This window comes from Sphaerodactylus townsendi, linkage group LG04, assembly GCF_021028975.2.
Source record: "Sphaerodactylus townsendi isolate TG3544 linkage group LG04, MPM_Stown_v2.3, whole genome shotgun sequence".
Lineage (NCBI taxonomy): Eukaryota > Metazoa > Chordata > Lepidosauria > Squamata > Sphaerodactylidae > Sphaerodactylus > Sphaerodactylus townsendi.
The window spans coordinates 121,275,748-121,289,437 of NC_059428.1; the positions used below are offsets into that span (position 1 = coordinate 121,275,748).

At 45.2% G+C, this 13,690-nt stretch overlaps 1 protein-coding gene across 1 annotated transcript in view; it reads left to right on the top strand.

Annotated features, from left to right (window-relative positions):
• The first annotated feature begins 2,942 nt into the window (after positions 1 to 2,942).
• The window catches only part of OBI1 (ORC ubiquitin ligase 1), a 29,069-nt gene continuing 18,321 nt past the window's right edge, over positions 2,943 to 13,690 (top strand). The window contains exon 1 of the mRNA XM_048495082.1: positions 2,943 to 3,114. Within this exon, the coding sequence (XP_048351039.1) occupies positions 3,043 to 3,114 (72 nt within the window). The 5' untranslated portion in view covers positions 2,943 to 3,042. The remainder of the gene's footprint in view (positions 3,115 to 13,690) is intronic.

Below are 13,690 nucleotides of genomic sequence, written 5' to 3' on the forward strand. Positions count from 1 at the left end.
TGGGAAAAGCCCCACTGCATTTCTGATATTGCACCCCTGTATGGACAGGAAAACACTGCAATCTTATGCAGTAGGGATGCCAGGTGGGACTTCCTCCAGAATTGCACCTCACCTCCTGAGGGGAAAGTGTTGGAGAGTAGACTCTATGGCATTGTACCCCACTGAGGTCCCTGACCTTCTGAGGATCAAACCCCGAATCTCCAGAAGTTTCCCAGCCTTGATCTCATAACCCTGCCCCCCATCCCCTATCAGAGGCTGGGGGGAGGGGTGGGACCTGCCAACTCTATTATGCAGAGTTACTCCAGCCTCAGCCCATTGGTTTCAATGGTGTCAGATTGGATAAATTCTGCATAGGATTGCATCCTAACTATGGTATGTATTAAATAGATCTGGCACAATTCCACAGGGTCTATAAGACAGAGCTGTTCCACCAGGCATATGGTTGAGGCAGCTATGCTTTTACCATCTAACAGCCTCCCTCCCCCTCCCAGCAAGATGTAGTAGTTAGGAGTGGTGCAAACTAATCTGGAGAACCGGGTTTGATTCCCTACTCCTCCCTCCACATGTTCAGCGGGCTCTTATCTGGTAAACTGGATTTGTTCCCCCACTCCTACAGTTGAATTCTGCTGGGTGACCTTGGGCTAGTCACAATTCTCTCCAAACTCTCTCAGTCCCACCCACCTCACAAGATGTCTGTTGTGGGGAGAGGATGGGAAAGGAGTTTGTAGGCCGCCTTGAGTCTCCTTACAGGAGAGAAAGGCACGGTATAATTCCGAAACTCTTTTTCTTCTCCTCTCCTTTTTGTTCTGTTTTATTGACTGGGATGCTAATATGTGAATTTTTTAGAATTTTATGACTAGTTTGTCGCCATCTAGATTTTAAGATATTCAATGTATTAATTGTATCATTTTACATGTTGGGAACTGCCCTGGGCCTGTGAGGGGAAGGACAACATATAAATATAATACATACATTCATGCATACATACATGTATAAAGTGCAGGATTATAACCTGGGACGACCACTCACTCAACCATGGAAGTCTGCCAGGTGACCTTGGATTCATCATAATTTCTCAGCCCAAGCTGAGAAAAAAGCCATTTTGAGACCCTGATCAAGGGAAAAAAATGTTATAATTTTTAAAAAACCCATAATAAGCGTATAAATCATTGTACACATCGATTCAGGACTTTGACAAAAGACCTGGGAAGCAACATACACCCTGGCCAAAACCATACAGAGCAAACGAACAAACAAAAACATAGTCCATGTTGCGAGTTTTTTCCCCTTGTTTCAAATAATTTGCCCCGGTTCTCACTGTGACGTCAAATTTGGGTCTCAGATGTATCACTTTAGAGTGTAGGAAAAGGATTTCCTCACTGAGGGTCAGCACAATGGCATAGTGTTATTTATTTATTTATTGTTTACATTTGTATCCCGCCATATCTCTGAAGACTCAAGGCGGCTCACAACAAGCATACATAATAAATATAATAAACATATAAAATGTTTAAAAACATCATTCAAAACATAGTTTAAAAACAATTACAAAATAGCATAAAAACGGAGACTAATGAGGTAGCACAGGAAAAAAATGGATGTAACCCAATGAGGTCTGGAGATGATTTAGTACAAAAAGGGATGTCCGGCTGGCTCGGCAGAGTTAGACCTGGACTAAAGAAGACCTCTGACCACCCCGGCTAGTATTGGATGGGAGGCCTCCAAGGAATACCAGGGTTGTGACATGGAGAAAGGCAATGGCAAACCACCTCTGTACCTGTCTTGCCTTGAAAACCCTAAGTCAGCTGTGGAAAAAAAAAGGAATACCCAGGTTCAAATCCCTTCTTTGCCAGGAAGCTTGGCTGGGATCTCTTTCAGCCTGTTCAACCACAGAGACTGATAGTGTAGATAAAATGACAGTAGGGCAGCCCATGATCTTGGAAGGAGATGGGGATGGGGAAGGAAGGAGATGGGGATTTTAAAAGTGTAATAGATTTGAATGATCATATACAGTATTTTCTACACTAAGACGCTGACTATACTTGCACTATATCGAGATTTTACAGACAGGAAAGATTTTGGTTGTTCTTTTAGTGGAGGAATATGAGCAAATTAGACCAGATTGTGTTATACGTCTGTTGCAGCAAAATCAAACAGAAGTATATTTATTTATTTATTTATTGTTACAGCTTCTATACCGCCCCATCCCCGGAGGGCTCTGGGCGGTGTACAACAAAAAATATAAATAGACAAATTATAAAATCTTTAAAACAGCGATAACAATAGCAGTAAAAGTAATAATAGAGGCGTCCGACTAACCCCATTTTTAAAATTCTCCCCAAAAAAGGGGGAGGAGGGTGATGAGTCACATTTGATAATGGCCAAGATGAAAGGCCAATTGGGGGGGGGGGCACTTGTAAAGTAACGAAAATGCTGGAAAAATTGTGTTAGCCTTCAAGGTGCTAGTGGAGTTCCATTTGAACGTAATCTCCCATCTAGTTGTTGGGGATAAACTTCCGTAAACAGTTCTTGGGGGTGAACTTGGAGGGAATCTTTCAACAATAGCTCCTGTGGGGTGACCTTGAACTTTTGAACAAATTCTTGGGGGTGAACTTTTGACAACTGTTCTTGGGGGATAAACATTCAAAAACAATTATTCCAGGTAAACTTTCGAAATCAATTATTAGGGGGTAAACTTTCAACAGTTCTTGCTTGGAGTAAACTTGGGGGTGAGCTTTCGAACCTCGCGCGCGTTTCCTCTCCCCGACATCGCCACGCAAGAGGCGAAACCCAGAAAGAGGAAGCCGGCCGTCGCTCATGCGCAGTTTGCACCTTTAACACTTTTAACAAATGCAAATGGTTCTGACGGCTCCTCCTCCTGGAAAAGCGCCTTCGACAGGAAAATTGGCCTCGTCGGCTCGCCGTACGCTCAGCCTGAACAGCGCGTGAGAGTAGGAGGGCGCGCCTTCCTCGCCTGCCGCTGGCCTCGCTTGCCGGCCGCGGATTGGAACTTCCGCGCTCGCGGGGTTCGGAAACGTCACAATGGCTCAGAACGTCCAAAGCGTCACCCTCGCGCTCACGCTGCCCATCACTTGCCACATTTGCCTGGGGAAGGTAATTGACACCTGCGGTGGGGGGGGCCAGACCCGAAGCCGGGCCGGGGAGGAGCTGGCGCCCACGCCGCTCCCTGCAAGCGGGCATGGGGCTCGCAGGAGAGCCAGGCGGATTGCACGGACAGATTTATCTCCCTACCCCTTACTTTAAAAAAAAAAGCCATCACGTGTAGCATGAGCATTCACACGTTACGCTCCTAGACCCTGCTCTGGTCCAACTGGCTGCAAAGCTCGTGCTGCTGCTGTCTGGGTCGCTTTTCGAGATTGCAGCGTCAGAGGGAGGCCCGGGTCGGCTCCAGGGTGTTCGCTCGAGGGTTCCGCCCTGGGTAAGATTGGGGGGCTACTGCGACGCGTGTTATTCTGTTTGAGATTATTCCTGAGCGGTAAAATAGAGCAAAAGGGAAGCAAATACTCTTGCCCCCCCCCCCCCCCCCGGTTTGTTTTGAGCGATGTGTATGTTACTCCTGTTGTTTGCTTGACTTGGGGTTTTAGTTCCTGAGTGTGGGGTTTTCACAATGGGTGCTGGTAGATTCCCTGTTAGTAACTGGCTAGGCTAACTAGTATAGATTCACCCCTTAATCTGAATGGATTTCAATATCATGGAGTGCCTCCAGTTTTCTTCCTTTCTCCAGCTCTGAAGAGGAATTTGATCAACTTTAGTCACTCTTCTTAGGTTTAAATAGCATTAACTTAGCTCTAAGGTGATTTTTGACTTGAATTGTCCAAGGCTTTCATGGCTGGAATCACTAGGATGTTGTGGGTTTTCTGGGTTATATGGCAGTGTTAAGAACATAAGAACATAAGAACAAGCCAGCTGGATCAGACCAAAGTCCATCTAGTCCAGCTCTCTGCTACTCGCAGTGGCCCACCAGGTGCCTTTGGGAGCTCACATGTAGGATGTGAACGCAATGGCCCTGTTCCAGTAGTATTTTCTCCTGACGTTTTGCCTGCATCTGTGGCTGGTATCTTCAGGGGATCTGGTGGCAGTAAAGCAAGTGGAGTATATATACCTGTGAAATACCCAGGGTGGGAGAAAGAACCATTTGCATTTGTTAAAAGTGTTAAAGGTGCAAACAGTTGCAAATTTTAACAATTGCAAATGGTTCTTTCTCCCATGCTGGGTATTTCACAGGTACATACTTGCTTTACTGCCACCAGATCCTCTGAAGATGCCATCCACGGATGCAGGCGAAACGTCAAGAGAAAATACTACTGCAACATGTCCATACAACCTGGAAAACTCACAACATCCTAGTGACTTTAGATTGTTTGGGATTTTTACAGTAGGTGCTGGCTGATTCCCTTCTGGTAACTGACTAGGCCAGTGGATATAGATTCAAACCTTAATAAACAGATTCAAATTCAGTGGAATGCCTCCCATTTTCTTCCCTTCCCCAGTTCTAAAGAGGAGCTTGATGAAACATGGTAGCTCTTCTTGCATTTAAGGAGGGGTAACTCAGTTCTAGGGTGACTTTTGGCTGTTTTTCCTGTGAGTTGTGACTGCCCCCACCCCCCACCCCCCACACACACACTCTTGTAACAATACATTTGAGGACTTCTTTGGGTAAATCCTGCCACACGTTTAGTTTGGCACAAATTCTGCCTGTGGACAGCTTGTGGTCTTGAGTCCTACAATACGCAGTCTTGTGGCAAGTTACTCCAGGCCGAGCCTGTTCATTGAGCTTAGACTGAAGTATCTCTGTGGAGAATTGCTTGATTAGATATCTGCAGCGCAGTCACGTTTGGGTTTGTTTGAAAGCCAGTGGCCCCGAGTGGAATGTGACTTGGTCCTGGAGATAGAACTGTAGCCACCTTTTCTTTCCAGATTTGCTGGGGAGCTATTCATCTAATGACGAAATCATTAGCTGGCAAGTTCCACCTTCACTAGTCTGTAATTCTGAAGTCTCTCGCAATGTGGAAGCTTTGGTCATCTGAAGGAAGGAAGGAAGGAAGGAAGGAAGGAAGGAAGGAAGGAAGGAAGGAAGGAAGGAAGGAAGGAAGGAAGAGGCCATCATCTGATTGTGGCCCACCCACCCTAAAGGAAGGGTTACAGAGGGGAGCAAGAGAGGGGATCTGTCATCTGGTCATGCCCCCTCCCACCCTGAAGGGAAGGCTTAAGGAGGGAGGAAGGGCCTGTCATCTGTTTGAGGCCCACCCACCGTAAGGGTATAGTGAAATGAGCACCTTGTTTTCATTTGCGGCACTGATATTATGGATATTTCTCAGAGGGCCAGTAGCATCTAACTAGCTGTCCGAACTTGCTGTGTCAAAGAAAGTCTCAGTTGTACAGTTGTTCTGTTCAAAGCTTTGCATTTGATCTTGCAGTGGACCTTCACCAGCACCTTTGGCCAAAGACTGAAATATTTATTTTTTTATTTCCTGTACATTTGTTTCCCGCCCATCACCAAAGTCCCTGGGCGGGGAACAGTCATAAAAAACTATAAAAATGCAATCGTAAATCCTTCGACTCTCTTATAAACCATACACAACTCTAACCCAACCTCATTAAAATAACACAATCAACCACCCCCATAGAAAGCTCACTCCAGCAAATTTCAAAAATTGGGCTGAGGCTGAAACCAAAAGTGAGCAGGTACAGGCAAGATCAGGTACCAAAAAAGGGGGAGGTACAGCCCAGAAGGGATCAGTGATATGTTCAGGCACAGAGAGTGGTCTTGGCCGGATGCCTAAACTCCTGAAGTTCTCAGAGCTTGGGCTGGTCTGTTTGGGAGGAGGCATTCCTCCAGATATATAGGGGTTTATATGTCAGCTCCAGCTCCTTGAATTGGGCCCAGTAGCAAATAGGGAGCCAGTACAGTTCCCTCAGGACAGGTGTACATTATGTGATATTCTGCTAATACATACATGGTGGGATTAGCCTAGATGTTGTTTGTTTTGTTTACTTAATTTATACCCAGCCTTTTTCCTCAGTGGGCACCCAAGATGGCTTTTGTTATTCTCTTCTCCATTTTTATCCTGGTGACAGGCCTGTAAGGTAGTTTAGGTGGGGAATATGTGAATAACCCATGGTCATGTAGCAAACTTCAGTGGCAGAGAGGGGATTCGAGCCTGGGTTTTCTACATCCTGGTCTAAAACAGTAACTACTACACCGTACCACTATCGTCCAGGCAGTGTGAGAACGCTTCAGGCAGCAGTGCTAGTAAAGGACAGCAAGAATTCAACTATTTATTGTTTTTTTACCATTGGGGGAATGCACCAGAAGTGTGTGGTTGCATGCACATGTAGAGAGAGAGAGAGACTGATTCTGTACGTGAATTGCTGTGTGTTCCAGTGTGACAGTGCATATTGGTCTGGAAACTACAAGAAAATCGCAAGTTGTGCCATGGATTGTATGTATTTTGCATACAGATCACTGACGCTTATAGGAGGCAAAGGGATGAACGGAGTTTGCTTTAGTATAAAGCATCAATATTAATAAATTCAGCAGTGAACATTGTATTGTGCTGAGGCTAGTGACAGGGAAGCTGGTGTGTTCATTTCAAATGTTGATGTTTGTATGCAGAGTGTTTATGGGACTTGTTTGCTGTTAGATCAGTCAAAAGATTAAGACAGCAATAGCATGAATATGTTATTTAGGAAAACGCATAGGCCGCCTTTCTGAAGACTTTGTGGGGGCAGCTCATAAGGTGGAAACAGAGCTGTAAAATTGAGCCAGGGCATAAAAACAGCATAGACCACCACTCGGCAGCCGAAAACCATGGTCATAAAATTGTCCACAGGCTAGAAGCAGACCATTTAGCAGTGTAAAAAGATGTGCTGAGGAATGACAGGTGTCTAAATATTCAGTCCTAACCAGAGTCACAGGCAGTGGTGGGATCCAAAAATTTTAGTAACAGGTTCCCTCGCCAGCCCACCCCCCTCAGCAAAGGGGGCAGAGGCGTACCTAGGCATACCTGAGCCCTGGGCAAAACCTGAGTTGGATGGGGGGCATGGGCAGCCACCCCACCACGACCCCAAAAATTTTTTTTGCACCAGGTCATTTCTAAATCATCATCACATTATAGAAAATGCCCCAACTCACAAATCTGAACACAGCAATGGTGAAACACACAGGTTCTTTGATAGAGACTGGTGAGATAAAAGGTACGAAAGGCTGAGAATCAATGAACTGCAGTACCTGAAAGGGATTAACCCAGTTCAGGGAGTTACATTATTAGTCACAATTGCTATATGGAACCTTCACGTTCAAAGGCAGTATGCCTCTCGGGGAGGCGAGGGCGTGGAGATAGAAAAGCGGACCCAATTAGTAACCCCCTCTCGGCACACACAAATAATTAGTAACCCACTCTCGGGAACTGGTGAGAACCTTCTGGATCCCACCTCTGGTCACAGGTTTCTAAACTTATTGACTTAAAGTTTTAGAAAGTTGTAAATCTGCTTGGGATGATGCTATATAAGTATGCTTACTGGCAAATTTGAAAAAAATATATCGTACGTGATCAGGCCGTAGGACTGTAGTTGTGACCTTAGAAGCATCAGGTTGGTTCTTTCAAAATGGGGTTTTCAAGCCAAAGGCCAGACAGCTATTTGTTGATGGTGGATTGCTGCACTGAGCCGGCATTTGGCTAGATGGCCCATAAAACCCTTTCCAACCGCCTGTAGCTTTCATCTGCATAGATACTGTGTGTTGAAGGGTCATAACGCAAGAGCTGTCAGTCAAATTGAAGATTATTTTAGAGGCCTGGTAACCTGTCTCTTAATTGCTTGTTTGTTTAATCAATTGATTAAATAATGTTTACATACTACTAAATCTCAGTGTATTTGGGGGTATTGAAAGAAGCACAAGACATTTTCCTTACTAATTGCAAGTTACCACTTAGTGGTAAAGGAAATGCCACTTTTAATATTGTCTTTCTCAGTAATGTAGCAGAAATAGCCTAAAAAAATTAAGTTTGCTCTTAAATTTGGACATTGCTGATGTGAAACAGAAAACTACTGGCACCTATAAGACCAACCGAGTTTGTTTAAACATCAGCTTCGTGAGTCAAAGTTCACTTCTTCAGATGCGTCATATGAAATTTATTCATTGATATAGTTTATTGTCTGCCTTTCTAAGTCAAGGCAGATTAAACAGGGTGAACCAATACAATCTACAGGATGAGATTTTCAGAAACCATGCAATAGGGTTAGGATTGTAGTATCAACCAGAAATGTAAAAAATGTAATTAAGGCAAGGTGTAAATATTAACAAGACACATTAAATGATGCAAAAATACACAATAGGATCTAACCCCGGGGTGGCCAACCTATGGCGCTCCGGATGTAAATGGACTACAATTCCCATCAGCCCCTGCCAGCATGGCCAATTGGCCATGCTGACAGGGGCTGATGGGAACTGTAGTCCATGAACATCTGAAGCGCCATAGGTTGGCCACCCTTGATCTAACCCATATCAAGCTTTGTACAGTAGCACAGGCCACAGGCCACAGTAATTTATCTACTGAACTTTGAGAAGCATTATGTACAAGGCTCCCCTATTGCCTGCATAGAAAAGCCCTCTTAAAAAATTCAGTTTTGCAAAGTTTGCAGAAAACTGGAAGCATGGGAGCTTCCTGACCTAAGGTAGACTATTTCACAACGTACAGGATGCAGTGGGGATGGTATATGTATGGGCAGTTGTTGATTTTGCCTATTTGCCGATTGGCACTTGCAGAAGAAGAGTTTGGATTTATATCCCCCTTTCTCTCCTGTAGGAGACTCCAAGGGGCTTACAATCTCCTTGCCCTTCCCCCCTCACAACAAACACCCTATGAGGTGGTGGGGGGCTGCGAGAGCTCCGAAAAGCTGTGACTAGCCCAAGGTCACCCAGCTGGCGTGTGTGGGAGTGCACAGGCTAATCTGAATTCCCCAGATAAGCCTCCACAGCTCAACTGGCAGAGCAGGGAATCAAACCCAGTTCCTCCAGATTAGAATGTACCTGCTCTTAACTACTACCCCACTGCTGCTCCTTGCTCAGATGAGTGAAGGTGGAGAGGCGATCTGTGCATTCTGAGTCTGAAGTCCACATGGAGATTGGAGGCACAGTTGAATTCTGGGCTCCATCTGGCTGGGTCTAGCGTTCAACTCGGCACCTGCCTGTGATTTCCATGTGGGTCTTGCTGGCAGTAGGTGGCATGGGCTGCCTCCCGGATCCACGTGGAGCCCAACATCAGGCATATTTTCAGGTTCTGGTTTAATAACACCTCCCCTGCCCCAAGCTGGTGTGTAGTGTTGGCTTTTCCCCCCCAGGTTTTTCAAAAATGTCTAGGTTTCATAAACCCAGAAATGGAAAATACTTTTGCCCACCCCTAGTATTAACACCTTGAACTTGACCTCGAAAACAACCAGGAACCAGTGTAGCTGCCAGGCGCTGGTTGTATATGTGCTCTCCACAAAGTCCTCATTGAGAACCCATGCAACCACATTCAACCTCAAGTGCAGTCCTGCGTTGAGTGAATTACAGTGATCAAATCTGGAGGTAACCATTGCTTGAATTATTGTCGTTCCGTTAGGTCCAGGATGAGGTAAGGCAAAAGTAGTCAGGTGTCACGATCCCCTTGACCAGACAACAAGACGCTTGTAGAATACAAAGGTTTTTTTATTGCAGGCATAAGTCAGATCAAGTACAGTATCAAAGACACCTCTGCTGGACGAGCAGAGCAGTGAATCATATGAACAAAACTTCCCCCTCCCCCTCTCATTCAAACAACAAACACAGAGCGAAAGTAGTTTTGAGAAAGTGGCCTTCAGAGGCCAGCACCAGAAGAAGGAGATAAACACCTAGCATTTGGCAGGCAGCGAGCTAGCAAGTAAAAGAATTTACACAAAGCAAAACCCATAAAATCCAGGCCTGACAAAGATGGAGAAAGGCCATTCTGGCAACATTACAGACTTGGGTCTCTATGGTTAATTGGTGTAGTGGTTAAGTGTGGTGGACTCTAATCTGGAGAACTGGGTTTGATTCCCCATTCCTCCACATGACCAGTGGACTCTTATCTGGTGAGCTGGATTTGTTTTCCCGTTCCTACACATGATGCTTGTTGGGTGACCTCGGGCCAGTCACAGTTAAGCCGCCTTCTGTCTCCTTAAAGAAGAAAAATGTGGGGTAGAAATCCAAGACTCTTCTTCTTTATTAGATTTTTATATTGCCCATCCCCTTTTGAACTCAGGGCCACATCCAACAGTTCATACATTTTTATGTAAATACAGCTTCCATAATTTATTTATTTTTTTAAAAAAAACACAATGGATTAGAAATTCCCAAAAATAAATGACAGTCAGTTCTAACTGAACACGTTAGTTGCAACAGGGGAAGGAAAAGAGCAGATGGTGGCCAAAATATTCTGGAGCTCCTTACAGATCTTATTTCTGCCTCAACTGTAGGCCAGGTAGGACAGCTCTATCTTGTACCAAATCCCACAGGGCCCTGGTCTCCTCCAGGAGAGCATTCCCTTAGGTTGGGACCAGAGCCATCACCTTTGCTGATGGCTGCCAAGTGATTTACAGTAGGTGGGACTTTGCCGAGCAAGGCTTCTGATTGGCTGTTGGAGGTGTGATCAGAAGTACAGACTTTTAAAATAGTTCCTTTTGTAGCAGCTGCCACCATAACACAGGCGAAGGTAAGCTTTGTGCATGCAAGGAAATACTTTAAAACAACATGTTATTTTAGAAAGGTATCCTGCTAAACAACTTCTGTCTGAAATGCTGGTGAGTAATTAGTGGAGTTATTCATCGTCTCCCTCCTTGACATCTTGTGGTTGGCTCCACCCCCTTAAGCAGCCATCTTGTCATGCCTGCCAAACAGCAAGGAACAGTTCATCATGAAGGGTCACATATGTTTGTCATGAGCAGAACAATTCATTTTTCCCTCCCCCCCCCCCCCCCCGGGGTTAATATTTGTTCTTTTTGCCTATGGAAGCACTGTGACATTTTGGAACTTGTTTTGTTGATGTTGTTTTCACGAGGTTTGAAACAAACATATTTGGGAGTGAGCCAAGTAGTGTTATGAAGAGCAAAACTTCTGGTTAGTACATTATTGAATCCCAGTGCTTGAGTGCAAGTGGAATTTTAAATGAGAGAGAGATCTTATTAGTAATGTCTTTTAGAAACTTATTTCTGTAAACTGTTTGCTCCTTTAGGAAAATACATAAGCATCTTGTTAAAGACCCAAACACTTAAAGCCCAATTCTCTGTGGTACAATAGTTTTTATTTTCCATTTTTGTCCTGCAGTGTATCGTACTCAGTAGTTACCAGTGGTCGGACTATCTCAGCAGGGTTGATAAAGCCTCTTTTCCTTTGGGGAGAACTTGTCTAATTTTGTTGGTGGCAGTGAGGAAGCAGAGAGCCAACTGGCAGACCTTTTGCCCTGTGAATTTTGCAACCAGTATAAATGAAACTTAAAAGCTGTTGCTTATAAACCTGTGTCCAGGGATCCTTCACCTTGGACTTTGTGTGAAATAAATATGGCTCAGAATTTGGGCTTCAGGGATGAGTTTTATGTTTATCCCCCTATAAGAAAACTGTATCCCTTGTACTGGTATGAACACAAAACGTGGAGGCTTCAGAACGAAAGCTTGGGTAGAGTTGTTACTTTCACTGTCTGGATACTTGAGGAGCTTCCTAAACCTAAGAGAAAAGTGGGGTATATGCTGAACCACTTGTCTTGTCCCTGGCCAATGATATATCCATCTTCCCTTCAGTTTACTTGCTTCTGTTCAGTCCCACAGTGACTTCAGATTGGCTTTCCAGTATCACAGGCTTTTGTCTAGGTTCAGATGAAAAGTCCACTCTGTCGACATATGGATGACCCTGGATGATCTCTGGCAACAGTTCTGTTGTAGACGTTAAACAGAGTGAGGGGACACAGTCGAACCTCATGACATCCCATCAGCCAAAGATAGCTGGGTGGAATTATATAGGGACAGTGCAGACTAAATATAGCTGTACTCTTCTAAACCTATTGACTTCAGTGGACAGTGCATTTTTCCCTGTGAATGTTAAATGGTTGATAGAACTGAGTATCAACCATAACAATGAATGTAAAAACACACGTGAACCCCAAGTCTGAAGGGGTTCCAGTTCTCAAAGTTGACTATGGAATGGTATTTATTATTCAGATATGAATTTCATACACCCAGTGGGTTGGATTCCATCTACAATGTTCACGGGTGGAAGGATTTTGATTGACAGAAGTCAGACTTCCCCACCTTTCACTTCAGCCTCAAATGCTGATCCCGGGAGATGAGAGACCCCACAAATAGTTTTAGGGGAAATTGGAAGTCTTCCATGGATGGGTAGAATCGGTGAATATCACTCCCTGACATGGTCCCGGAAGATGTCTGAGGCCAGCCAGGGCCAAGGCTTTCTTGGCCTTGCCCCCGACCTGGTGGAACACTCTGTCCAGTAGGACCAGGGCCCTGATGCAGTTCTGCAGGGCCTGTAAGACAGATTGTCCCACCAGGCATATGGCTGAGGCAGCTATGGTTTTCCAACACTCCCTTCTCCTTTCAGTTCTGGATAAGAGGTTATATATCTGTCGCCCACAGGTTTTAGATTAAATTTTAACATTGATTGTATTCTGGTTTTATTGTATTTATTAGGAAATGTTAGAAGCCACCTGAGCTCACGAGAGGAAGGGTGGAAACTGAAGCTAACTAAATAAATGGGTGGACATTCTTGTTGGGATTCAACCCCATCAGTCTTTCCACTACATAGATTGCGGCTTGATCTGGTCAGGCATAGATCTTCTGTCATCAGGGCTGTAGCCGTGATCCCAACTTCTGTGTTGTCTCTACCTCCTGGGTAAGCCAGATGGATTCCATCACTGGGAGAAGACAACTGACGTCTTGTCAAGCACCAGAGCCATCTCCTCATTCCAGAGATTAACCAGGGTTTTGACAGGATCACTGGCCCTGCCAGCCAGTTCCATCTAGCTTCCATGGTAATAGTCATTGAAGGATATACCCTCCCCTTCCCCGGGTGGTTGGGCCATGATCAAATGATGGGCCCCTTCCTCCTCCCTTCCCATCCCCAGTGTGGGTGTGCCATGGCCAGGTGGGTGAGCCAAGACCAGATGATAAGACCCTACCTCTTTCCCCCTCCACCTCTCTCCGCCTCCTCCCCAGGGCGGATGGGCCACAAGCAGATGATAACCCCCTTCCCTCATCCCCCTTGATGGACCAAGAAGGGTACATGGCACAGAAGGGTATATGACTGCACAGAAGTGCCATGCTTGTGGAATTCCACCTGCAGAAATGCTTACCAAACCCAGCCCATAGAAATATTCAGAAAAATGAGAATCTGTTCTTACCCACTAGGCCTATCAAGTGCCCCAGAGAACACTGTACTGTCGTAATAACAACTTGCCGGTGATCCCTGGGCCAAAAGATGTTCAGGTGACCTTGACTACAGCCAGGGCCTTTTTGCCCCTTGCCCTAGCCTGGTGAAACATGTCGTCAAATGAGATGAGGGTCCTGCGGGGTTTATCTAAATTCTGCAGGGCCTGCGCAAGAGAACCGTTCCAACAGGCCCATAGTTAAGGGCAGCAACTGTTTGTGTCATCTTGCTGACCCTGCT